At 39.0% G+C, this 27811-nt stretch overlaps 2 protein-coding genes across 10 annotated transcripts in view; one reads left to right on the top strand and one right to left on the bottom strand.

Annotated features, from left to right (window-relative positions):
- The window catches only part of CCPG1 (cell cycle progression 1), a 50133-nt gene extending 48052 nt beyond the window's left edge, over positions 1-2081 (top strand). For 4 of the 8 annotated variants that reach the window (XM_077939444.1, XM_077939440.1, XM_077939445.1 and 1 more), the window contains exons 9-10: positions 916-1013; positions 1561-2081. In XM_077939444.1, coding sequence (XP_077795570.1) covers positions 916-1013; positions 1561-1577 — 115 coding nt within the window. In that variant the 3' untranslated portion in view covers positions 1578-2081. Of the gene's footprint in view, positions 1-915 lie in introns of all 8 variants that reach the window. The other 4 variants (XM_077939442.1, XM_077939439.1, XM_077939443.1 and 1 more) reach the window with 1 other exon arrangement.
- PIGB (phosphatidylinositol glycan anchor biosynthesis class B) overlaps positions 1673-27811 on the bottom strand; it is a 37786-nt gene continuing 11647 nt past the window's right edge. The window contains exons 6-13 of one of the 2 annotated variants that reach the window (XR_013395595.1): positions 26257-26397; positions 17635-17686; positions 16180-16391; positions 15212-15276; positions 10849-11008; positions 5840-6053; positions 2344-2524; positions 1673-2034 (exon numbers count right to left, since the gene is read on the bottom strand). Coding sequence is in view for 1 of the 2 variants with exons in the window: in XM_077939447.1 (XP_077795573.1) it covers positions 1870-2034; positions 2344-2524; positions 5840-6053; positions 15212-15276; positions 16180-16391; positions 17635-17686; positions 26257-26397 (1030 nt within the window). In the remaining variant the exon portion in view is untranslated. The remainder of the gene's footprint in view (positions 2035-2343; positions 2525-5839; positions 6054-10848; positions 11009-15211; positions 15277-16179; positions 16392-17634; positions 17687-26256; positions 26398-27811) is intronic. The other variant, XM_077939447.1, reaches the window with a different exon arrangement.

Genomic DNA, 27811 nt, shown 5'->3' with positions numbered 1-27811 from the left:
GGAGAAAACATTTGGAAAACAGTAACATTGACATTTCTTGTGAAGGAGGAGAAAGTAACTGTGACTTCTAGATTTCTGGGTTGGGTCATCTGTTGGATAGTAGTACCATTGAGATAGGGAATTCAAGGTTTGGGGCAAGGGTAATTGGAGATGAGAATTGTGTTTGGAGGTAACTACTAACATTCAAGTGGAGAGGGTTAGTTGGCAGTTCTATGGTCATCTCTTGCCGAGACTGTATATCAGACTCCTGGGAGAAGACCAACATCTACGGGGTTGTAGGGAAGGCTAAGGACAAGAGTGGGGAGTGGTATCATGAAAATCCAAAGGTCATCTCAAGTAAAAGGAATAAATGTGTCATGCTTTTTAAAAAGTTGATGTGTGGAAAATGTTTTCCTGGGTTGGAAACTGGGCGGCCAGGGGATGGCAGTATGGACTTCCAGTGAAGTAGTGACGGAAGCCTGATCATAGACATTGAGGAAAGCGGTGTAGGTGTTGTGAGCTTTTGCTGTAAGAGAAAAAGTTGAGACTTTTGTTTTGCTTGGTTTGTGAGAGATGTGTATGTATTTCTGCTGAGTGATAAAGCCAACGGGGAGGGATTGATTTTTATAGGAAAGGAGGAAAAATAATGGAAACACATCTCATTATTTTATTGTCACATTTCTTTTCTTTGTTATCTTTTGAGTGTTTCCCCTTTTTGCCAGTAGAGTTATTGTCTATTTTTTCTTTCTAGAGGACAAAAAAACTAATACAGACTCCTTTATTTTTATATGGATATACTAGGATTATAATTCAAATATTTAATATCTTTTTTCAGAGTGTTCAGATAATAGATTAATGGAGAAAACATTTAAAATTGTTTAAAATTTAAATACATTGAACTCTAACATAGATGAAAAATGTGTTTACTGCTTTCAGTCGACCTGATAAAAAGCAACGTATGGTAAATATTGAAAACTCCAGGCATCGAAAACAAGAACAGAAGCACCTTCAGCCACAGCCTTATAAAAGGGAAGGTAAATGGCATAAATATGGTCGCACTAATGGAAGACAAATGGCAAATCTTGAAATAGAATTGGGGCAATTACCTTTTGATCCTAAATACTGATTCACAATTGAGTTAAATTAGACAACTGTAAGAGAAACATATGCTTTGTACAATGTTTGGTATTGAAACTAATGAAATTATCAAGATGACAATGTCTTTTTTTGTTTCTAAGTATCAGTTTGATAACTTTATATTATTACTCAGAAGCATTAGTTAAAAGCCTACTAACCTGCATTTTCCTGTAGTTTAGCTTCGCTGAATTTTTTTTGACACTGGAAATGTTCAACCGTAGTTTTATTAAGGAAGCCAGGCATGCAACAGATTTTGTGCATGAAAAGAGACTTCCTTTCAGTGTAAGAGCTTAAAGCAAGCTCAATCATACATGACAAAGTGTAATTAACACTGATGTTTGTGTTAAATTTGCAGCAGAGCTTGAGAAAAGTACATTGTGCTGGAATTTCATCATTAACATTTTATAATCTTACACTCACTTCTTGTCTTTTTGTGGGTTCAAGAGCCTGCTGACTTGTGAAGAATTTGCTGCCCTCTTAAGAGCTTGCTGACTTGTTTTCTTGTGAAATTTTTTGCACATCCGAATATTGTCGAAGAAACAATAAAACTACACCATGAGGAAAACTAAAGGTCTTTATTTAAAATCTGGCATTGTATTAACATGTGATTTTATACTATGTGGTATTTTATACATTTCCTCAGTAGTGATATTTGGTAAAGCAGTTCATATAGTTTTTTTCTAAGTTCCATGAATCTTACCCAGTGTTTACTGAAGTATTTAAGCAGCATCTGAATATTTCCACCCAGCAATGTTAGTTTATCTCAGAAAGTTCAGAATTCATCTTTGTGTTGAATTTCCCTTTTAACTTCCGTTCATAGACATATACGTGACTTCCAATTCGACCCTCCGGCAAGTGAGTGTGGAAGAAAACAGCAGTTTTGTTATAATTGCTTGAAATTAGGAAAGCACTTATTTCCTAGAAGCAAATAAATGTTTAAGTAAATAAAGGCTACATTTTGCTGAGTACTGTTTCAGTCAATTTTAGAATTGCCTATTCTAATTGTTCTCTACAACTTTTTGCTTAATAACAGAATTAACTTATAGGAAGTAAAATACCTTGATAGTTACAGAACTGGGGCTTATTTTGACTAGAGAAAAGACTAATTATGAAATGTGGGTTGCAACAGACCATAAAAAAAGGTTGTATTATCTGTTTACCTGAGGGTTTCCTAAACCTGGGATACAATTAAAATACTGAGATTTCCTCTTTTTCATGTTTACTTACCTCTTCCAAAATGCTGAAGGTGATCAAGTGAGTAGGCAGTGATGCATCGTCATGAAACTCTCTATGTAACCAGTTTAAGGGATTTAGGTAAAATACATCTGCTTCATCAAGATAGTGACTTTTTCCAGTCAGGTCTGGGGGGCACTGGAGAAATCTCATGGGTAGTGGGCAGTGAACATGGCTATGAAAAGAAAAGTTACCATAAATAAATACAAGTAAAACATGAAAGTTTTCATTAATCTTAAGATAAGTCATTTATATACTTAGCAAAATGTGAAATCTGAATCCATAAACTGTTGCAGTTAAGAAGCAAGCCTTTAACTCATTTTCTCAAAAATAAAAAACATGATTCTCATACCATGTACCTATGCATCAGCAGCAGTATAATCTACAAGCCCAAACTAGCTCATAGAACTCCATTTCAAGGAGAGAAGTAGGTCAGTAGGGGGACTCAACATTCTGTAGCATTGGTATTCTGTTCCAGAAGCGTAAATGGTCTTCAGGACCAGGTAAGTTTACTTGTTAATAGTAAAGTAATTCTCCATAGGCGTATTTGATAAAGTAGGAAACTGGATTCTTTCTCTCTTCCCTTTCTGCTCTGATAGGGGATGGATCACATGCTTACATGGCAAGTTTTGTTTTTTTTGGAGACAGAGTTTCGCTCTCGTCACCCAGGCTAGAGTGCAATGGCGCAATCTCGGCTCACTGCAACCTCCACCTCCCAGGTTCAAGCAATTCTCCTGTGTCAGCCTCCTGAGTAGCTGGGATTACAGGTGCCCGCCAGCACGCCTGGCTGAGTTTTTGTATTTTTTAGGAGAGATGGGGTTTCACCATGTTGGCCAGGCTGGTCCTGAACTCCTGACCCTCAAGTGATCTACCGCCTCGGCCTCCCAAAGTGCTGGGATTACAGGTGTGAGCCACCGCACCCAGCCACATGGCAAGTTTGAAGTGTGTGTGTGTGTTTCTTATATATTTATATAAGATTTAGAAGTAGAGAGCAACATATGTCCATTGATTAACATCCAAATAAGTAATGGTTTTATCGTGGCATAGAAAGACTAGAGTAGGTCGGGCTCAGTGGCTCATGCCTGTAACCCCAGAACTTTGGGAGGCCAAGGTAGGTGGATCACTGGAGGTCAGAAGTTCAAGACCAGCCTGGCCAACATGGTGAAACCCTGTGTCTACTCAAAGTACAAAAATTAGCTGGGCATGGTGGCATGTGCCTGTAGTTCCAGCTACTCAGGAGGCTGAGGCAGGACAATACTTGAACCCAGAAGACGGAGGTTGCAGTGAGCTGAGATCACACGTCACTGCACTCCAGTGGGCGACAGAGCAAGACTCTGTCTCAAAAAAAAAAAAAAAAGTATAAAAAAGATGGATTAATTTCTAATACCAGTTATGACAATTTAAGCCAGTTACTTAGGTCATGAAAAAAGCCATGTTTATAACTGCCTTAGGAAAAATTAAACCTCACTGATAACAAACATTTAAAATTTCCAGTTAGAAATGAAGTTAATAATTATGCAGGAGGTTTATTTTATTTATGAAATGCATACAAATTAAATGTACACAAGACCTAATAGTGATTTATTTATTGGAAATGAAGGTCTTGTTTCGAAGGGAAGCAGAAATTCCTCAGAAAAAGCTGCCTGCCTTATATAAAAGCTGCCGGCCTACTGTAGTCTTTCTTTGCCACAATAAAACCATTACTTGTTTGGATGTTAATCAATGGACATACGTTGCTCTCTACTGCTAAGTCTGATGCAAAATAGGCATCAGACTTTTTCCTCTGTTGTGTGCTTTGAAAAGGTGTGGAGAACTTGGTGAACTGTACAAAGCCTAAGACATCAGCTGACTACAAGTATGTATAAAGAACATCTTGGTACCTTTAGGATTCCTGTTCTCTGCAGTATTACCCCTAATGTGAGCACAGAGAATGAATGTCCCTGTTTTAGCCACGTACACATATAGTAGGGAATCCTTACGTTGAAAGGATACCTGATGTCTTTCATTTAGCCTGTGGTTTTTGCTAGGATCTCAATTTCTAAACTGTATATTAATGACTGGCATTAATGATTAGTTAAGTAGGAGTATTCCAAGTGTTAAATTCTCCTAAAATGATAACCACAGTGATTAAATTAATTGAACGTGCATATGAGACATTAACTCCAGATTGTTTAAAGCCAGACTGAGTTACAGATTTTATTTATTTATTTATTTATTTATTTATTTATTTATTTATTTTTTAGGCATAGTCTCGCTTTGTCGCCCAGGCTGGAGTGCAGTGGTACAACCTCAGCTCACTGCAACCTCCGCCTCCCTGATTCAAGCGATTCTCCTGCCTCAGTCTCCCGAGTAGCTAGGACTACAGGCATGCACGACAACACCTGGCTAATTTCTTTTGTATTTTAGTAGAGTCAGGGGTTCACCATGTAGCCCAGGCTAGTCTCAAACTCCTGAGCTCAGGCAATCTGCCCGCCTCAGCCTCACAAAGTGCTAGGATTACAGGCGTGAGCCACCACGCCCAGCCTGGTATATAATTTTCCATAGGAAATCTGGCTCCTTTGCCCCTGTACCATTATTGGGTAATTGGTAACTAATACAGCTTCCTGAAATACAAGCACAGGACAAAACGGATGTCCTTCTAAAGGCCATATATAGTTGAGGCAATTTTAGTTTATTTCCCAGAAACACTTAATTCAAGCATTAGAATATCATCTAGTTGCTTTCCCTAATTTTTATAGGTGAGACAACTGATGTCCAAAGAGATTAAAAATCTAGTTTAAAGCTGGGCATGGTGGCTCACGCCTGTAATCCCAGCACTTTTGGGAGGCTGAGGTGGGCGGATCACCCAAGGTCAGGAGTTCGAGATCAGCTTGACCAACATGGAGAAACCCCGTCTCTACTAAAAATACAAAATTAGCCGGGCATGGTGGCACATGCCTGTAATCCCAGCTACTCAGGAGGCTGAGGCAGGAGAATCACTTGAACCCAGGAGGCAGAGGTTGCAGTGAGCCAAGATTGTGCCATTGCACTCCAGCCTGGGCAACAAGAGTGAAACTCTGTCTAAAAAAAAAAAAAATTCTAGTTTAAGATGAGGGCAATAGTCCAGTAGTAGATCTGGACTAAAATCTTATGTTTTAAGTTTAATTCAGATTATGTAAAGATGTATCACAGAGATCTGTAGTAAGGTAAGTAATACATAAGTTTCTTTACTAAGAAGACTATCAAATACCTACAAATTGTTTTATACTGACTTAAATCAGAATTAAGTGTAAGTAAATTGTTTTTAAAGAATAATAAAGTTTATTTAAAAGGTCTTCTTTGACACAGTTCAAGTGGTTTTTAAAATCCATCAGTGAATAAATATGAGTGGGAGTTTAAAATTTATCATTTGATCAATGACCAATTAATTCAAATCCAGGAATCTGAAAGGGAATTTTAAAGTAGTCAGTTTCAGTTTCTTAACAGCATATAGTGGAACATCTGTTATTACCTGTAATAAGGAGTAGAGTGGCAAGGCATCATTATAAATATTGAAGCTGAAGATTTATTGGGATTGTTGTAACAAACTTTTTGAATATGACTCATAACATCAAGAGTACCTCGTTGATGAACTAAACCAGTATAAAGGGCGAGGAACAAATTTGATAAAAACAGGAAACTCAGAGCTGGTTTCTTCCATGTTTTCAGGTGGGTTAGTGAGTATCCTATATGAAGATAGACATATTGAACCTTAACACTGACAATCTTTCATTATGTTAACTGCAAATACATCTGTAATTTTTAATGGAAATAACATAAACTGTAATACTGTTACGACAAATAAGACATAAGCAGTAAGTCACATCTCTGACCATTCACTACTATTGTCATCTAGGTCTTGACTTTTTCTAGTAAAAGGTATTGAGGTATAGTAGGAAGATTATGGTCATGGAGTCTAGGAGGTCCAGATTTGAATTCCAGTTCTAGCACAAGTTGTTTTACTTTGCTGATCATTTCGATAATAGTACCTTTTTCAAGTGTTAGAAAAAAATGTCCAGTGCCTGCCCTGGTACATAGTAGTTGCTAAATAAATAGGACTTTAAATTATTCCATTTACCTACCTCTTTAATCTCCCAAGCACTAATAATTGGTATTTTAGTGTGTAATATGAGTTTCAATAATGTGTCCTCTTAGGAAAATAAGCCATTGGGCACCTGGGAGATTTTCCATAAGTATCTGAGTGCTATGTCTTACTTTTTTTTCCCACTACAGTCAGGCAACTTGAAGATGCCGAACAATTTTTCTTTTTTGATTTATGAAAGTGATTATTCTGTGGGGCAAAACAACAAAAAACCAAAGCAAAAACCAAGTTGAATGAATAGAAGGGTATAAAAGGATAAGTAAAAGTCTCTCTCCCCTCTGATAGTCCTTTTCTTCAGCAACAGCCACTGTTAATGGACATATTAGGATCTACTGAGAATACCAAGAACAAGCCTTTCCACTGGAAAAGATTAAGCTTATTAGTAAGCATGACATTTTGTTCATAATTTACATATATTCTTTTTATAGAACTAGATAATAGTTCTTTTTGAACTTGGGTATTCTTCATCCAAACGGTTTGCCCAAAATGTTAGTACAATACTCAGTGGGGCCAAGGCAGTGTATTTTATTTTGTTCCTCCTATAAATATGTTAATGACATACACGGTTCATAACTCATGAGTTGGAATATCACATATCCATGTCACCTAGTACTTTTTAATCTACTTGAAATAGTTCTGATTAAGTAATAATCTGAAAAGTTGTGTGGTGAAAAATGTAGCAAGAGTAAGAAAACTAAGCCTATCACTTAAATCTACATTTATAAGATGTTTGAAATGATAAAATGAGGAACCTACTAAAAGGAATGATAATTGGAATTAGCTTTATTTGAAATAAAATAGCTGAGATGAGAGGATTGCTTGAGGCCAGGAGTTCAAGACCAGCCTAGGCAACATAGTGAGACTCCATCTCTATAAAAATAAAAAAATCAGCCAGGCGTGATAGTGCGCACCTGTAGTTCCAGCTACTGGGAAGGCTGAGGCAGGAGGTTCATCTGTGCTCATGAGTTTGAGGGGACAGTGAGCTATGACCACGCCACTGCACTCCAGCTTGGGTGACACCCTGACTATGAAAATAAAAATGAATAAAATAGGGCCAGGTGCAGTAGCTCACACCTGTAATCCCAGTACTTTGGGAGGCCAAGGCAGGCAGATCACTTGAGGTCAGGAGTTCAAGACTAACCTGGCCAACATGGTGAAACCCCATCTCATATAAAAATTAGCCGGGCATGGGGTCAGAGATTGCAATGAGTTGAGATCGTGCCACTGCACTCCAGCCTGGGCAACAGAGCGAAACTCTGTCTCAAAAATAAAATAGGATTCTAAAAGTTCAACCATCTGTAATAACCCCAGTCAGATCCAGCAGATCCCCAAATATAAGCTGAAGCACTTGACTTGGGTGGTAGGCTAAAACACCACCTACTTTAGTAGGCTCAAATACAAAAAGCTACATTAAAGCCTTGTCTTTGTCTGTCTGTACTGCTATAATGGAATACCTGAGGCTGGCCAATTTATAAAGAAAAGATGTTTACTTGGCTCATGGTCCTGCAGGTTGTACAAGCATGGCACCAGCATCTACTGGTGAGGGCTTCAGGCTGCTTCCACTCATGGCAGAAGGTGCAGGGGAGTCCGTGTGTGCAGAGATCACATGGTGAGAGAGCAGAAGCAAGAAAGTGGAAGGTGCCAGGCTCTTTTTTAACAGCCAGCACTCAGGGGAATTCTCAGGAAACCTAATAAGGAGAACTCACGTATTACCCCAGGATGGTGCCAAGCCATTCGCGAAGGCTCCAACCCCATTATTGAAGCACCTCCCGTTAGCCCCACCTTCAACAATGGGGATCAAATTTCAACACAAGGTTTAGGAGACAAACATCCAAACTACAGCAAGCCCATCCTACAGCAAGGCCCTAGAAGATACGGTTTGTTCTCAGTTATTTGAAGATACTTATAAGGTGAGCATGTGTAAAGTGATTCACTTAATAATTTGTTCATTCAAGGCCGGGCGCGGTGGCTCACGCCTATAATCCCGGCACTTTGGGTAAAACTCTGTCTCTTTTTACTAAAAATGCAGAAAAAAGTCAGCTGGGCGTGGTGGCGGGCACCTGTAGTCCCAGCTACTCGAGAGGCTGGGCAGGAGAGGCGGAGCTTGCAGTGAGCTGATACTGCGCCACTGCACTCCAGCCTGGGCGACAGAGCGAGACTCTGTCTCAGAATAATAATAATTTGTTCATTCATTAAATGTTGGAAATTTTTATTAGAAACTGTGGCACTGGGTCAGGCGCAGTGGCTCATGCCTGTAATCTCAGCACTTTGGGAGGCCAAGGCGGGCAGATCACGAGGTGAAGAGATCGAGACCATTCTGGCCAACATGGTAAAACCCCATCTCTACTAAAAATACAAAATTTAGCTGGGTGTGGAGGCGCATGCCTGTCATCCCAGCTGAGGCAGGAGGCAGGCTGAGGTATGCACCTGTAGTCCCAACTGAGGCAGGCTGAAGCAGGAGAATCACTTGAACCCGGGAGGCGTACGTTGCAGTGAGCTGAGATCACGCCACTGCACTCCAGCCTGGTGACAGAGCAAGATGCCATCTCAAAAAAAAAGAAGAAAAAAAAGAAACTATGGCACTAGGAATACAATAATACAGGTGGGTGATACAAAATGAGAATACTTGGTGATCAAGACTATGAAAATAGCACTCTGGGTAGAATGCTGGAAGATAACATGCTTGTGTTTCTAGCATCTTCAGCACTGGTGAGACAGGGCGTCTCTTAGGTAATGCTTGCCTTACATGATGGTGGCTTTAACTCTCTGAGCTTAGCTCATTTTAGGATGGATCATTTTAGTGAGAACTGAATCTCCGTATTACTTAGAGAAGTAATATAAAGAAAATGCTGGGAAGAGAAGGAGCAGCTGAACACTGCCAGGGAGAGTCAGCTGATAGCTTAGTTTTCTTGGGGACAGTGGATACTGAAACAGTTGCCATTCAAAATTGTCTTCAACAGTATTATGGATCAGAGGAGCTTTTGTGGAATATTCTGGGAGCCTTACTACATGTCACAGTATTATTTCTAAGAAAAAAATATTTCAGGTTCCAACTTAAAAATGAGGTTTGGAGATAAAGCCTTATTTAAAATAGAACTATCTTTATATTATTATTATTTTTTGAGACAGAGTCTCGCTCTGTCACCCAGGCGGGAGTGTAGTGCCAAACTCGCTCATTGCAACCTCCATCTCCTGGGTTCAAGTGATTATGCTGCCTTAGCCTCCCGGGTAGCTGGGATTACAGGTGTCTGCCGCCATGACCGGCTAATTTCTGTATTTTTAGTAGAGATGGGGTTTCACCATGTTGGCCAGGCTGGTCTCAAATTCAAGTGATTTGCCCGCCCCAGACTCCCAAAGTTCTGGGATTACAGGTGTGAGCCACAGCACCCAGCCAGAACTGCCTTTATTTACATGTTTAGCATCCTATAAGCATTACTAAGCATTTGACATATAAAGAAAATATCTTTGTAATTTCAGTTCTCATCAAATGACTTGTGCACATGTTAGAAAAGAACCTAACTTTAGAGTTATATTAAGAGTCCTGAATTTAAGGCCTCTGAGGGGTTTTTAAACCTTGTGGCACTGAAAGCTTCCAAAGGGGATTTCAGAAATGAGTTGCTAAAGGAAGGGTTGGAAAGATTTTCCAGTTCCAATGCTAGACTGAGTGAACCACAAGAGAAGCCTAAGGTCCACCATTTTCTTATAGACAAGTACTTCTGTTTCATCAATATTTAAAATAAATGAACAAGATTCCAGTAGGTGACGTCCAGTAAGTCTAATTAATGGCACGCACAAATTTGGAGATGCAGTTCTCACTGAAATAATCCACCCTCAAATGACCTAGCTTCAGAAAGTGATCATCCCCACCACGTAAATGATGTGAATCCGAATCGCTGAAGATTTAAGACTTCGTATGTACCCCAGTGACTGAAATACAGGTCCCTTACTTTCACATAGTAACAACCCATTGCTAACTGGGTGCTAAACATCATCCCTAAATACTTAATTTGCTCCTATTATCTGGACCTACAAAAAGATAACCGAAAGTGGGTATACAGAACATTTCTGGAAGAACTTCTTAAGAAAGTGATAACAATAGTTACCTCTGGGGAATGGGGCTAGATGACTTGAGGATGGCACACTAATTGTTTTTGTACCATCAGCATTTATTTTCATAAAAAAAAAAACACTGGGCTCCTATCAGATCATGTTCAACAGATTACTGTTACAGAAATGTTTACAATCCATTACGTCTCAGTTGACTACTCTTCAGGATAAAATCTAAAAACCTGAGCATATAAGAAGATACTTCATGAGATGGTTCCTTTATAAAGCCATATCTCTTAATCATCACATATTATTTAGCGTGATATACACACTTTCTAAAATTTTGGATATCCAGCGTGGCACTCCGTAATTTCCAGCAATGACTAAGTTCCTTCTTACCAAGGTAAGGTTCATGGTAATAGAGAGGATGGGAGTATCTGAGACTGTAGATTACTGTTTCCATCCTGGTTTTGACAAGAATTATCAGGAAACCTAATGTTAAGAAAAAAAAATCCCTATCACATTTTACCAATTAGAGATCTGAGTTATTGTTTCTATTTTTAAATAATCTCTGAGAAAGCTTAGTTTCACTGTTTAGATGAGAACAACAAAAGGTGGTTCAATTCTGGAGTGGGACATACAGTAGAATGAGGCTGGGAAAGAGAGACTTTGAACTATTAACCATAATGAGGGTACTGGGCACAGATGAAGGTATCAAGAATTTTTTTTTTTTTTTTTTCAGACAGTCTCGCTCTGTCACCCAGGCGGGAGTGCAGTAGTGCCGATCTTGGCTCAATGCAACCTTCACCTCCAGGGTTCAAGTGATTCTCCTGTCTCAGCCTCCCGAGTAGCTGGGATTACAGGTGCGTGCCACCACACCCGCCTAATTTTTGTATTTTTAGTAGAGACAGGGTTTCACCCTGTTGGCCAGGCTGGTCTCAAACTCCTGACCTCAGGTGATCCACCCACCTCAGCCTCCCAAAGTGTTAGGATTACAGGCGTGAGCCACCGGCAGCTGGCCAGGAAGAATTTTATGTTGCTACCTTGTTAAGGAAGTAAAGCCATCTTTTCATCTTCGATAGAATTCAATAGTTAATGCCTAAAACAAAGACCTTTAAGTGGCATTATAAGTGTTATAGAGATATTGAGGTAGATACCAAAATAACCAGCTGTAAGAATGTGTAAGTGATTGTTTTTGGGGAGAGGAAATAGAAGGGAGAGCAGGGGAACACTTTTTTTTTTTTTTTAATTTTTGTGGAAGGTCTTCTGAAATAATGTACATATGCAATTTTGATAAAAAGATTGGAATATGGGGCCAGGTGTGGTGGCTCACGCCTGTAATCCCAGCACTTTGGGAGGCCAAGGCAGGTGAATCACCTGAGGTCAGGAGTTTGACACCAGCCTGGTCAACATGGTCAAGCCCCATCTCTGCTAAAAATACAAAAATTAGCTGGCTGTGGTGGCGTGGGCCTGTAATTCCAGCTACTCTGGAGGCTGAGGCAGGAGAATCTCTTGAACCCAGGAGGCAGAGGTTGCAGTGAGCCGAGATTGTGCCACTGTACTCCAGCATGGGCGACAGAGCGAGACTCTGTCTCAAAAAAAAAAAATAAAATAAAATAAAGATAAGAATATGGAAAAACAAAGTGGCCCAGTAAGAGAGAAGTCTATATTGGCCACCACTGTGGTAAAAACAGATAAGCAGACACTCAACTCAGAATCAGTAGTGGGTGCTGAACTCTATCAGCACAAGTGAGAGATTCAATCTAAGAACCGAATTAGTGTTGCTAAAATATCACCTTTCTTTTACAAATAAGGAAACTGAGGCACATTGTTAAACAATTCACTAAAGATGAGAGCCAGTCACAAACTACATTTTCTAGAGTTGAGTCCTATTTTATAGGACTAAGAGAAATTCAAATTAGGCAAGAGAGGTTACTGTAGATTGAAAAAAACAGCTGCAATTATTTTTCTTCCTGTGTCCCATCCCACTATGAGGCTGGCATTTATTTCCCCACCTCTTGAGTCTGACCTGGCCCAGTGACTTGCTTTGATTAAAAGAATGTGGTGGAAGTGACAGTGTGCAAATTCCAAGCGCTTGTCTCAAAGGGTCTTGCATATTTGCTCCCTCTCTTGGAACCCGGCCTACGCCAAGTGAACAAGCCCTAGCTAGCCTATTGGAGGAAGAGAAAACTCAGAAGAGCTGAGAAGACTTGGCCTACAGTTAGTTGAACCCCAGACATGAGAGCCCAGCCTAGGTCAACAGAGGTATCTACCCAAACTGCAGCTGATGACGTTTGTTTAAGTGAGCTCAGTGGAGATGAGAACTGCCCAGTTGAAATATAGACCTGTAAATAATAATAAATGGAGTTTTAAGCCACTACAGTTTTGAGGAGGCCTTTTACACAGCAATGGCTGATAGAGTTGTCATGTTTATATAAAAATAGGTTAAAACAAGTCACACAAAAGCAGCATATGGCTGAAATGTGTGGTATAACTCAAGATTTCAAGTAGTTAGGAAAGATTCAAACTAGGTCTCTAAAACATCAAGAGCTCCAAAGAGAACTGTTCTAAATGTCCGAAGATTCTGTCTAGGTGAGATCACTAGACAGAATTGATCCTACTGTTGGAACCTCTTGGCATTAAAGAGCTCTGACCGTTAGGGGAAGTGCAAGTCTCCTAGGAATCAGTTTTTTGACCCACTCTAGAACCTTAGGTAGGGGGTGGAGCATCCTGTGAGGAGATCAAGGGGTTTTCTAGGTCACTGTCTTTTAGGAATCCGTCTAAGTAGACAGAGGATGGAAGAAGGGGTGATTCTCACCTATTAAAAGGGGATCTCTTTATCCCTCATCATCATTTTATCTCAATAAACTGGGAATAGGCCCTGGTTACAGGGATCTTGCCACTTAAAGATTCAATCTTTCAGACTGGGAATGAGGATTCAGACAACTCAATCTTCAGGTAAATACTTGGTAAAGAAACAAGACACAGAGGAGGAATGCTGGAAAAATCTGGTTTATGAAAACAGAAATCAAACCAAGTTACTAACCAACCTCCCCATCCCCTTCAGGCACACAAAAACATTTGCCTCTGTACTCTGGCAATGCTTAATTATAACACACACTCAAGTGGCTATAAAAAAACCCAACAAAACAGAAACCATTTTAACATCTGAATAGTGATTTATGAACAGATTTCCTCTGGCAAATGGGGCCAGCTATTCTTAAGGCTTGCCAAATAGCTGTTAGATGTCTATATTTCTGTATGTGCCTGCATTTGTATATGGTTAGAGTGTAAAGTAATGACAGACTAAGGCTTTGGTTTCAGAACTTCAGATGTATCAAAAATACAGATTTTTATGTTTGATTTTATATTTGTATGTTTATCTCCTTAAATCGAAGAGATTATACATCTCAGATCTGTAGGAGTTGATGTATACTTGGTCAAACACTGCTTGACTCAATGTTTTTCTTTTTTTTTTTAAGTAAAAAGTTTGAAAACTAACTCCCTAGGTTTTTTCCAGCCTCCAGTTCAATTGGCTAGTCATTTCTTCTCTCCCAACGTAGTGATTTTTTTTTAAGGTCTTAATATTTGAAGGAAGCCAACAGTCATTTATTCCGAATTAAACTTGAAGTTAATAAAGTTTCAATTCATAATTTTTCCAAACCAACCAATGTAAAAACCCAGATTTTCCTGAATTGAGTCATGTAAGAATTTTTGTAAGTGACAAAAAAAATACATGTTAAGACTGTGGAAAAATGGAGAAAAGGCTTGAAATAAAATCAGGAGTTAATTACTTAAAAAATTGCATATGCCAGGCTGGGCGCAGTCGCTCACGCCTATAATCCCAGCACTTTTGGGAGGCTGAGGCGGGTGGATCACCTGAGGTCAGGAGTTCAAGACCAGCCTGGCTAACATGGTGAAACCCCGTCTCTACTTAAAATACAAAAATTAGCTGGGCATGGTGTTGCATGCCTGTAATCCCAGCTACTAGGGATGCTGAGGCAGGAGAATTGCTTGAGCCCAGGAAGTGGAGGTTGCAGTCAGCTGAGATCGTGCCACTGCACTCCAGCATGGGCGACAGAGTGAGACTCCGTCTAAAATAATAATAATAATAATTGTATATGCCTTAGAGTTTTAAAGGTGTAAATGTTTTGTGTGTAAAAGCATTAAAAACTAGTTTCAACAGCAATAAATACATTTTTCCTTTGTGAAAATGAAGACCCTTACAGTTTAACCATAAACTTAAAATAGCTAATCTAAAACAGACATTAACTTTACGTTTTAGTGAGAAACAATACCACCAAATAGAAACACCACCACCAAAAACTGCTTTGGGTATTGGATATTTATGTGGGTGTTTTGTTTGTTTGTTTTTTGAGAGACGGACTTGCCATACTACCCAGGCTGATCTCAAACTCCTGGACTCAGGCGAACCTCCTGCCTCAGGCTTCTGAGTAGCTGGGACTATACGTGCACACCACTGCACTGGGCTAGGATCTTTATGTTTTTATCTCACTTTAGAGGATATAGGAAAAAAGGTATTTGGACTACAAAAAGGGAATATTGCAGTAAGATAATCTGTAATTAAGTAATTCCTTATTAACCTAGTTGAAAATAAAAATAGTTTAATGAGGATGTGTTGTCTTTGGACTATTTCTATATAATTTATTTTCTATAACAAACAAAAGCACTTACCACAGAACACCATACAGAATGGTAAAACTGGATAAATAAACCTGAATTCTTTGTGGCTCAACATGCTATAATAAAAAGAAATATTAAAAATATTAATTATCATATTATATGATACATTGAGAAAGTAATGTATTTAATATAAAATATATTTAACTTGATCTATTTATTTTCGAAGTACTCAGACTGAATTTCTTGCTTCAGGAATTAGTCTCATTTTTTAGTTATAAGGTGATTATGAGATGGTAAAACTAATAATAAAATATGATGTCAATTTGAAATTACAGAGTACAGTTACATTCTAAAAACGGGATTTCTATTTCTATCCAAGTAAGTAAAATTAGTCAAATTTGGAACAAGGATACATCATTTTTATTTTAGAATGTATTTCTGTGGTCCTTCATTTTAAAATTTTGGTGGTATTGACTGATTGATTGATGATTGATTGACTGAGACTGGATCTTGTTTTGTCACCTAGACCGAAATGCAGTAGCACAATCATAGCTCACTGCAACCTTAAATTCCTGGGCTCAAGCAGTCCTTCTGCCTCAGCTTCCCAAATAGCTAGGACTACAGGCACATGCCATCATGCCCTGGTAATTTTACATTTTTTTCAGAGAGAGGGTCTTGCTATGTTGCTCAGGCTGGTCATGAACTCCTTGCTTCAAGCAATCCTCCCACCTTGACCTTCCAAAGTATTGAAATTACAGGCATGAGTAACTGTGCCTTTTTTTTAAAAAACAAAAAAATTAGTCCAAGTTCTTAAAAATTGAGTGTAATCCTTATTAAGCAAACTACATATCTAAAGTATTCACTCTAGTGCCTCCATAATTACTACTACTTGTATCTTCTAAGATAATTCCCACTAACAAAAGTTAATGGCACCTCCAAAAAATAAAGTTTACTTTTTGAAGAATTTGATTTGATTTCTTGGTAACATAAAACATTTTAGCCTTTTGAACAAATCTTACCTATAAACAAGCAGTGTCCATAGCACAGTCACCAAAAGTATCCGGTGTCTCTTTGGTGCTAGATAGCAGCCATGAATAAAGAAGGGTAAGTGAGTACCCAAGATAACTGGAAATCCTTGACTGAAGTACCAGTGCCATGGATGAGAACCATAAAATGTTCCCAAGTTCTGCAGCACGTTAAATTTCAAAAAATTAAATTGAACCAGAGTCCACTGGCACAGTTGAAGGAAAAATAAATAGAAATGTGTTAGTGCCAAGTAGTAATGTTTGGCATTAGGGAACTGACACAATTTTGACATTAAATCAGAACAAGTCTTAAAACCAGGCAATAGTTTACATTAATAATTTTTTTTTTTTTCGTGCAGTGGCACGATCTCGGCTCACTGCAAGCTCTGCCTGCCAGGTTCACACCATTCTGCTGCCTCAGCCTCCCGAGTAGCTGGGATTACAGGCACCCGCCACCATGCCCGGGTAATTTTTTGTATTTTTAGTAGAGATGGGGTTTCACTGTGTTAGCCAGTATGGTCTCAATCTCCTGACCTTGTGATCTGCCCGCCTTGGCCTCCCAAAGTGCTGCAATTACAGGCGTGAGCCACCGTGCCCGACCTAATAATTTTGACTAATGACTATATGAAATCCTTCTTGTTATTTTTTCTTCTTTACGTATTAATGTGTTCTTTGTTAATTTGTAAAACTAGGTTTTTGAGATTCAAAGTGAGATTCAAACTTACATTTTAGCAATCTAAGTTTTTTTTTTATTTCAATAGTTTTTGGGGCACAGATGGCTTCTGGTTACACGAATAAGTTCTTCAGAGGTGATTTCTAGGATTTTGGTCCACTCATCAGCGAAGCAATGTACACTGTACCCAATATGTACTCTCTATTTTTCACCCCTCTCCCACCCTTCCCCACCCCGCGTCCCCAGAGTCCATTCTATCATTCTTATGTCTCTGCATCCTCATAGCTTAGCTCCCACTTGTAAGTAAGAACATATGATATTTGGTTTTCCATTCCTGAGTTATTTCACTTAGAATAATGGCCTCTAGTTCCATCCAAGTTTTATATCTAGTTAGAGATAAGGAGGATACTAGACAAATTTTTTGGACTGTGTGTGGTACTTTACAATATCACATTACCTGTTAAGATAAAGCTTTGAAAACATTACAATTTGAATTACAGCACAAAGCTGACAATAATGACAAACAGCAACAATAGGTAACATTCAGTGCTCACTTAATAATTCCCTGCCTTAAAATGTACTCTCCTGAATATTAACTAGGAATACTAATTCTTTTATGTAGAAAGCACAACAAATTGAACCAAAGGCTTATTAGGATATGCCTAGAAGTCTTTTGTAGTGTATCCCATATCATTTAAAAAATTGTTTGCCGCTGTTCTAAAATATTAATGGATTAAAAATAAAAATAGCTGTTAGCTTAATATACTTTTACTTACTTGGCCAAAAAAAATACGATCAATCATCAGAGACAAACTCAAAGTAGCAAGGCTGAAAAACAAAAATAGAATAGTGATTCACATTTGCAGCTTGCTGAAAATCCATTAGCATATGGCTTTGTATGTGCCTTGCATCAAAAGCCACTATAAAAATGCTTTACAGTTTCACCAACTGAATATGGATTTACACATTTTGAAAGGTATCTGTTGATAAAGATCAGTAAATAAGATTATATAATTAATCAATTAATATCATAAAAATATATTAATATAAAGATTATTGAAAGACTACTGCAGTGTAACAAATTACCCCAAAACTTGTTAACTTAAACTATGAATATTTACCATTTCATAGTTCCTGGGGATCAATAACCTAGGTGTTGCTTAGCTGTGTGCCTCTGGCTCGAGGTCTCTCATGAATTGTAGTCAAGCTCTTAGCAGGGGCTACAGTTTCATGTGAAGGTTCAATTGTGGGTGGAGAGATCAGCTTCCAGACTTGCTCACATGGTTGCTGATGGGGCTAAGTTCCTCAACATATGTCCATCTCCTTAAGGCTGCTTCATGACATAATAATTGGCTTAACCCAGGGTAAGTCGGCCAAGAGTGAGTGAGACAGGCACCCAAGATGGAAGCCATAGTCTTTTTTATTTATTTATTCTTTTCTTTTTTTTTAGAGACAGGGTCTTGCTCTGTCACCCAGGCTGGAGTGCAGTAGTGTGTGATTATGGCTCACTGCAGCCTTGACCTCCCGGGCTCAAGTGATCCTCCCACCTCAGCCTCCCAAGTAACTAGGACTACAGGTGTGTGCCGCCGTGACTGGATAAGTTTTGGATTTGCTGTAGAGATGGGAGTCTCACTGTATTACCCAACTGGTCTCAAACTCTGAGGCTCAAGCAATACTTCCACCTTGGCCTCCCAAAATGCTGGGATTACAGATGTAAGCCACTGTGCCCGGCCACCATATCTTTTCATAACCCAGTCTTATAAATGATATCCAATCCCTTCTGCTGTATTCTACGCATTAGAATTGAGTCAACAAATCTAGCCCATGTTCAAGGGGAGGGGATTATAAAAGACATAAACAGCAGAAGGATGCGATCATTGGAGGCCATCTCAGAGACTGCCTACTACAAACACATATACAGAAAAATACCCTATGAGGATAAAGCTCTATGAATCATCACTATATGAACACAACTGTGTAACTGCCATACACAGCGGGATAAAGAGTATTAGCAGCACCCCCTTATCCCTCCAGTCAGTCCCTACCCCCTCCCCAAAAGTAGCCCAAAGGTAGCCCTTCTGCTTCCCAAAGATAACCACTATCCTAATTTCTGACAGAACAGATGAGTTTTATCTTTTTTTGAATTTTATAAGAATAGAATCATACCATATGTACTCATGTCCAAATTCCTTTAGTCATTATGCTTGTGAGATTGAACCACGTTTTTTTGCATGCTGTAGTTCATTCATTTACAATGCTGTGTATTGTAACTATGTATACCACACTGTATGTATTCCTGCTGTTGATGGACACTGTGCTTCCATTTTCAGCTATTGTGAATAGTGCTGCAATGAACATTCTTTTACACATCTTTTGGTATCCATATATATGCATTTCTGTTAGACATATACCTAGGACTGGAATTGGTGGGCCCTAAGGTAGTGCTCCCTAACCTTTTTGGCACCAGGGTCTGGTTTCTTGAAAGATAGTTTTTCCATGAACAGGTTGCGGGGTGGGAGTGGGGCATGGTTTCTGGATGAAACTGTTCCACCTGAGATCACTGGACATTAGATGCTCATACGGAGCACAATCTAGATCCCTTGCATGTGCAGTTCACAATAGGGTTTACACTTCTATAAGAATGTGACAGGAGGTGGAGCTCAGGCAGTAATGCTTGCTTGCTCACCTCCTGCTGTGCAGTCCAGTTCCTAAGAGGTCATGGACTGGTGCCAGTCCACAGCCTTGGGACTGGGGACCCCTGTCCTAAGTTATAAGTGCAACTATGTATTTATTTAGCTTTTGTAAATACTTAAAAGTTTTCCAAAGTAGTTATTAGTTTGCATTCCCACAGGAATATATAAGTTCCACATCATACTAGCCATTTGGGTGGATGTATAGTATAGTAGTATTTCATGGTGGTTTTACTTTGTATTTCCTAATAACAAATGAGATGAGTCTCTTTATACTTATTGACCATTTTAATATTTTTTGAAGTACCTGATGAAATCTTTTCAATCATTTTTCTATGAGTTATCTTTTTCTTATAGATTTTTACAAGTTTTATATATAATCTGGATGTAAGGGTTTAGTTGGTTACATGTATAACAGCATCTTCTTCTGATCTGTAGCTTGCTTTTTCACTCTGTTTTTTTTTTTTTTTTGAGACGGAGTCTCACTGTGTTGCCCAGGCTGGAGTACAGTGGCACAGTGGCATGATCTCAGCTCACTGCAGGCTCCGCCTCACAGGTTCAAGCAATTCCCCTGCCTTAGCGTCCTGAGTAGCTGGGATTACAGGTGCCTGCCACCACATCCGGCTAATTTTTTATATTTTTAGTAGAGACAGGGTCTCACCATATTAGCTAGGATGGTCTCGATCTCCTGACCTCATGATCCACCCGCCTTGGCCTCCTAGTGTTGGGATTACAGGTGTGAGCCACCACGCTGGCCATGCTTTTTCACTCTTAATGGTGAATCTGATGAACAAAAGTCTTTAATTTTAATATATTCAAATGTATTTATCTTTTTCTTTATAGTTAGTACTTATCGTCTATTTAGGAAAGTTTTGCCTGCCTCAAGATCATGAGGATATTCTGTCATATCTTGCACAACCACCACTGTTTTACCTTTACATCAAGATCTATAATTCCCTTAGAGTTTTTTGCTTTTTTGTTTTTCATTTTTGCTTACGCTGGGAAGGTAGGAGTCAAGAAGATTTTTTTTTTCCATATGGATAGCCAACTATGTATTTATTGAAAAGACTATCCAGGCCAGGCTTGGTGGCTCATGCCTGTAATCCCAGCACTTTGGGAGGCTGAGGCGAGTGGATCACGAGGTTGGAGTTCAAGACCAGCCTTGCCAACATGGTGAAACCCCATGTCTACTAAAAAAAAAAATACAAAAATTAGCCAGGTGTGATGGCAGGTGCCTGTAATCCCAGCTACTTGGGAGGATGAGGCAGGAGAATCGCTTGAACCCAGATAGCGGAGGTTGCAGTGAGCCGAGATTGCACCACTGCACTCCAGCCTGAGCAACAGAGCAAGACTCTGTCTCAAAAACAAAACAAAAAAAAACAAAACAAAAACAAATCAGAAAAGAAAAAAGACTATCCCTTCCTTACTGTACTACAGTATCACTTTCCTCATAAAGTGACTACATATGTTTGTATGCTACTGGACCATATTCTGTTCCACTGATCTATTTGTTTTACCTTGCACTAATTCTAATTCTAAGTTGTCTTAACTACGATAGCTTTGTAATAAGTCCTTTTTTTTTTTTCTGAGACAGGGTCTCACTCTGTCGCCCAGGCTGGAGTGCAGTGGCATGATGTCGGCTCACTGGAGCCTCCGCCTCTTGGGTTCAAGCGATTCTTCTGTCTCAGCCTCCCGAGTAGCTGGGACTATAGGCACCCGCCACCATGCCCAGCTAGTTTTTGTATTTTTAGTAGAGATGGGGTTTTGCCATGTTGGCCAGGCTGGTCTCGAACTCCTGACCTCAGGTGATCCGCCCACCTTGGCTTCTCAAAGTGCTAGGATTACAGGCGTAAGCCACTGCGCCCGGCCTACACTACTAGATGTTAAGACTTATTACAGGGCGGGTGTGGTGGCTCCCTGGCCTACACTACTAGATATTACGACTTATTACAGGCCAGGCGTGGTCATAATGTACCTCAATTTGGGTTTATCTGATGTTTTCTCAGGATTAGATTCAGGTTATGCATTTTGGCAGTTAACACCACCAAAGTGAAGGGATGTTTTTCTCAGTGCCTCAGATCAAGCATCTCACAATACTGATTTGTCCTATTACTAGCAATGTTAACTTCAGTCACCTAGTTAAGGTATGTCTCCCAAGTTTCTCTGCTATAAAATTATCATTTGTAATTAATAGGTCTCTTGTGGAAGATACTTTGGAACTGTGTAACTATTCTTCAAACTTTTACCCACTGGTTTAATATTCAAGTGCAATTAATATTTGTATATGGACCCTGTATCTAGTGAGCATGCTTCATTTGTTTACCTATCTAATAGTTTATCTTTAGATTCTTTTGAATTTTCTACATATAAAATCATGATACAAAGTCACAGTTTTATTTCCTCCCTTCTACCATTAACTCGCTTTTCTTGTCCTATTGCACTAGGTAGGATGGATACTGTTGAACAGGAGTGGAGATAATAACCATCGTTGTATCTTTCCCAATCTGGAGGGAAAGGGTTTCAATATGTTCACACTAAGCACAATTTTTCTGTAAAGTTTTTATACGAAGTGTCGTATGAATCAGTCCCTTTCCACAGTTTGTTTTCTAAGGGTTGTCTTCCCCCTCCCTGACAATCATGACTAGGCCTTTAGTTTCATCATATGCTTTCTGTGTGTCTATTAAGAAAGCCATATTATTTTTCTCCTTTATTCTCTTGATGTCATGAATCATACTGACTGATTTTCAAATATCAAATATTATATTCTTGGAACAAACCCAATCTTGGATGTCATGTATTCTTTTAAATATCGTATGGATTCAGTTTACTAATATTTCTTCAGGATTTTTGCATTCACAGTCATGAGAAATACTGGTTTATAATTGACCTTTCTTGTAATGTCCTCGTTAGATTTTGGTATCGAGAATATGCTATTGTCATGAAAAGAACTGGGAAATGTTTTTCTTTTTCCGTTCTGTGGAATAGTTCATGTGAACTGATGTTTCTTCTTTCTTAAATGTATGGAATAATTTGCCAATGAAGCCATTTGAACCTGATGCATCTTTCTTTGAAGATCTTAATTACAAATTAAATTTCTTTAATTCATATAGTACTGTTCAGATTTTCTACTTCTCCTGTCAGTTTTGGTAAGCTGCATTTTTCTAGAAATGTGTTCATTTTTCAAGTTTATTAGCAAAAAGTTGTTTATAATATAGTCTTCTTCATTTTGGGAATGGCTGTAAGACCTATAGTCATTCCTGTCTTGTCAATTATTGGTGAGATAGTGTGGCAGCTGGAAGGCAATTGAAGTATTTTGGATTTTACAAAATGACAAAATGATATCCCAAATTCTCAAGGCCATATAAAAAGTAAACAAAAATTGGTTCACATATATTATAATTTTTCCTAAGACGAATTCAATATTTTTCTCTATATTTAGAGACACTATTACTGTTTGGAGATGCAACTGACTATTTTTAAAGAGTGCTAAATATGTAAAAGGTTGTTATATCATTCAAGTCTGAAGCCAACTCTATGCATCAAAGGACTTGAATATAAGACTAATTAGGACTGTGATTGACATTTGTTCTATACTGCACAACTTCAGAATATTTTCACGTGCATTATCTCATTTGTTCTCTTCTATATTTCGCTTCAAAATAAACAAAGCAAGCATCTGATCTATGTGAAAAGGTTCCTTTAGGCTTTTTCAGCTTTAAGCGAGCTCATTCTCCATGCATGCCAAATTCATATTCACCCTGATGTTACTTGAAACACCACCCACTTTATAAGGCTTCTACTAATATTCCCTCTGCAAGCAAAATTAGATTACTTTCTGTTCTTCTGCAGAATTTTGTTATGTCTAACTTAGAATACTTCATTTTTAATTTTTATTTCTATTTTGAGATGGAGCCTTGCTCTGTTGCACAGGCTGGAGTGCAGTGGTGCGTTCTCGGCTCATTGCAACCTCTACCTCTGGGGTTCAAACGTTCTCCTGCCTCAGCCTCCCAAGTAGCTGGGATTACAGGCACGCCCCACAATGCCCAGCTAATTTTTTTGCATTTTTAGTAGAGACGGGGTTTCGTCATATTGGCCAGGCTGGTCTTGAACTCCTGACCTCAGGTGATGTGCCTGCTTCAGTCTCCCAAAGTGCTGGGATTACAGGCGTGAGCCACCGTATCCGACCACTAGACCCCTTTAAATCACTGGGTAAGAATTATAATCCCTAACTGATGATGATTCAACCTACGATTTTTCAACTTTAAAATGGTACCCACACAGCCATTCTGTTTTTCACTTTCAGTATAGTATTCAATGAATTACATGAGATATTCAAATATTTTATTATGAAATAGCAGTGGAATGATCATAGCTCACTGCAACCTTGAACTCCTGGGTTGAAGGGATGCTCCTGCCTCAGCCTCCCAAGTAGCTAGGACCACAGGCGTGCCTACTGCCACCTATACTTGGCCAATTTTTAAATTTTTTTTTGTTGAGACGGGGTCTCATTATGTTGCTCAGGCTGTTCTTGAACTCCTGGCCTCCCAAGGCACTGGGATTGCAGGTGTGAGCCACTGTGCCTTGCCTGACTTATATTTTCAACCTGCAATGAGTTTATCAGGATGTAATCCCGAGTCAAGGAGCATCTGTATTGTTTTATCTTTTTCCCCCACAGACTTTGACTTTGAGAGCAGACACTGTATCTTACTCACCTCTGAATTATCAAATGCTGGATACAAAGTAGGTTAAATGCTTATTAAATGAGTAAGTTATTATCATGCTGCTGATGAGATTAAAAAGGCTTTCTATCTCCCTCAGTGTCAAATCCGGAATGAACTGAGCCCCTGCTATCTCTCTGATCTCATTATTCCATTCTCCCAAGCTCACTCTCTTTTAGCCACATCCGTCTCCTTGCTGTTCCCTGAACATGCCCAACATACTTAGTACTTGGCTGGTCCCTTTGCCTGGAATATTCTCTCATCAAGTAACTACATGGTTCACTCTCTCAACTCCTTTAAGTTTTGGCTCCAGTGTCACCTTACATGGTGGTCTTTCCCAACCACCCTGTTTAAAAATAACAGCTCCCCTGTCACCCCAAGCACTGGCATTCCATCCTCCTTATGCCACAATTATTTTTCCCTGTATTGCCATCACTTGACAAATATATATTTATTCTTATCTTTTTAGCTGTCTGTCTCTCCCTACTAGAATGTAAACTTCATGAAGGCAGGTACTTTTTTTGGTTAAACTGATGCATCTCCTACATCTGGAACACTGCCTGGCACATAGTAGGATTAAATACTTCCTGAATGAATGAATACATTTAATGCAATATTATTAATACACCTGAGAAACGACAACAGTGGCAACTGAGACGCAAGACAATTTAGTCCTTTCAGATTGCTACCCGAAAAATACTTGTGACTAGTGAACACTAGTACAGTCATGCATTACTTAACAATGGGGATATATTGTGAGAACTGCATCATTAGGCAATTTCATCATTGTGCAAACATCATAGAGTGCACTTACACAAGCCTAGATGGTACAGCTTACAGACATCTAGGCTATATGGTATAGCCTATGGCTCCTAGGCTGCAAACCTATACAGCATGGTACTATACTGAATATTGTAAGCAATCGTAACATAATGCTATGTATCTATGTATCTAACTATAGCTAAACAGGTTGGGCATGGTGGCCCATGCCTGTATTTCCAGCACTTTGGGAGGCCAAGGTGGGAGGATCACCTGAGGTCAGGAGTTTGAGAGTAGCTGGCCAACATGGTGAAACCCCAACTCTACTAAAAATAAAAAAATTAGCTGGGCGTGGTGGCAGGCGCCTGTAATTCCAGCTGTTTGGGAGGCTGAGGCAGGAGAATCACTTGAACCTGGGAGGCGGTTGAAGTGAGATTGCGCCATTGCACTCCAGCCTGGGTGACAGATCGAGACTCGGTCTCAAATAAATAAATAAATATAAAATATATATAGCCAAACAGAGAAACTAAAGTACAGTAAAATATGGTAATTTAATCTTATGGGACCACTGTCATAAATGCAGTCCAGTGCTAACCAAAATGTCGTTATGCAGTGCATGATTGTATATTAAAAAGATCACTGTTGTAAGAGTCAGAATGCAGTCATCCCTTCAATAAATAATTATTTGGGGTAGTCTACTAGATACTTGGGATATGTCTGATCCTAGGAGCTCATAGTATAGTTAGAAGACCTGGGTTTCAATATCAGTATAGCAACCAAGCCAATGACTTTGACTAACACATTTTTAATTTCTCCCAGCCTCCTGTTTTCTCTACTACCAAATAAAAACATATATTGCCTAGATAGAAGTATTATGAAAATTATGAGGTAATATGTGAAAACACATTATGAATTATAAAGCCTTATACAAATGTAAAAGAATCAAGTATCTCTAAAATATATTTGAGAAATATTTAGTAAATAAAGCATCAGAAAGCGCTAAGTTAGAAGTAATTACAAAAGCACTCAGTTAAGCAAATTAAAATAGTTATAATCAGGATCATAAATATAAGAATATAATATATAAGTTTTGCAATATTCTATTTCCTTGGACTAAGAGTGCTCATTGACATTAGAAGATAAAATAATTAACTGAAAGATGTAAAATCTTGTTCATAATCTGTGACTTATAGGCTACTAAAATTAATGGATGGATTATTGCCACACTTACCCTACAGGTAAAAAATGATGTAGAATAAGATCAAGCTTTCTTGGTTCTTGACAGAAATGTCTGAAGAGCAAAGGTGTCCAGGGAATGACAGCTGTGGGACGAATTATGAAGGCAAGTGCCACCAAGGATGAGTACTTGACACTGTAAGAGGAAAATGTGTGATAAGACAAGTGGGAAATTAACTTGAAGTTATCTATTATTTACACTGTGATTTGACATTTTCCTTTTGGTATGAATAGCTATATGAACTTTTTTTTTCTTTTTTTGAGACAGAGTCTTACTCTGTCACCCAGGCTGGAGTGCAGTGGCTCACTGCAACTTCTGCCTCCTGGGTGCAAGCGATTCTCCTGCCTCAGCACCCCAAGTAGCTGGGATTACAGGTGTGTGCCACCATGCCTGGCTAATTTTTTGTATTTTTAGTAGAGACGGGGTTTCACCATGTTGGCCAGGCTGGCCTCCAACTCCAGACCTCAGGTGATCCACCCGCCTCAGTCTCCTAAAGTGCTGGGATTACAGGCTAATCCCCATGCCCGGCTAATTTTTTGTATTTTTAGTAGAGATGGGGTTTTACCATGTTGGCCAGGCTGGTCTCAAACTCCTGACCTCAAGTGATCCACCTGTCTTGGCCTCCCAAAGTGTGGAGATTACAGGCGTGAGCCACCGTGCCCAGCCAATACTTGCATTTCTTAAAGGAGTGTGCAAAATGTCATTTTATTGTGAGGTCTGGAATAGTATCTGTCGTGCTTATACAAGGAAAAATGCTTATATAGCAGTCCTTTTGTATCACATGACCCTTGCACTTCCTAACTGAATTAGGGAACGGCACCTGGGCCCAAGTAGCCAATCTAAGGCTGGCCAGTGTGAAATAAAGTTATCTCCAGATAGAGACAATGACATTTAATGGACCTAATTAGATTCTCTCAAATTGAATATGAGATACAGAGAAATTTGGGTAATTGCTAGCAAGAATAGAAGTGGACAGAGACTAGCTAAGTCCCTAAATGATGGAAGACTAAGGCAGGATTCATAGGCTATTTGGTATATAAAGGCACAACAAAACAGCCCATTCCCCAAAACTGCCTTGGATTCTGCATAACATTTCAATTCATTTGTGTGGCTGAGATATTCTGCAGTTTTCTTCCAGTCCTGGCCACAAGGCTTGAGATGCCCATTTTCCCTTTTAGTCTTATAATAAAGTCCTCATCATATACATAACTTGAGTGAATGCTTTTTCTTGTAGTTAAGAGAGTCTAAGACGAAATGATCTTATTTGATTTGATCCTCCTAACCTTTAACTTCCTATTCCTTTTGTGTAGGAAGAATGGATACTAGAATTTTAACTAGATCTCAAATTCTGTCTTTTTTCCTTTCAGTATATCCTAAATACTGTTACTACAAAAGTTTTTCAAAATCAGATTTGATTATGTCATGCTGCTCAGACGCCTCAAATGGCTCCCTATTACCTACAGAATAAAATCCAAATTCAAAGTCCCATTCCAGCCTCATCTCTTATTCTTCTCCTCTTACAGGCATCCTACCGCACTCTACAACTACT

This window comes from Macaca mulatta, chromosome 7 (genome assembly GCF_049350105.2).
Source record: "Macaca mulatta isolate MMU2019108-1 chromosome 7, T2T-MMU8v2.0, whole genome shotgun sequence".
NCBI lineage: Eukaryota > Metazoa > Chordata > Mammalia > Primates > Cercopithecidae > Macaca > Macaca mulatta.
The sequence above is the reverse complement of the archived record's forward strand: the minus strand, read 5'-3'. Positions and strand labels throughout refer to the sequence as shown.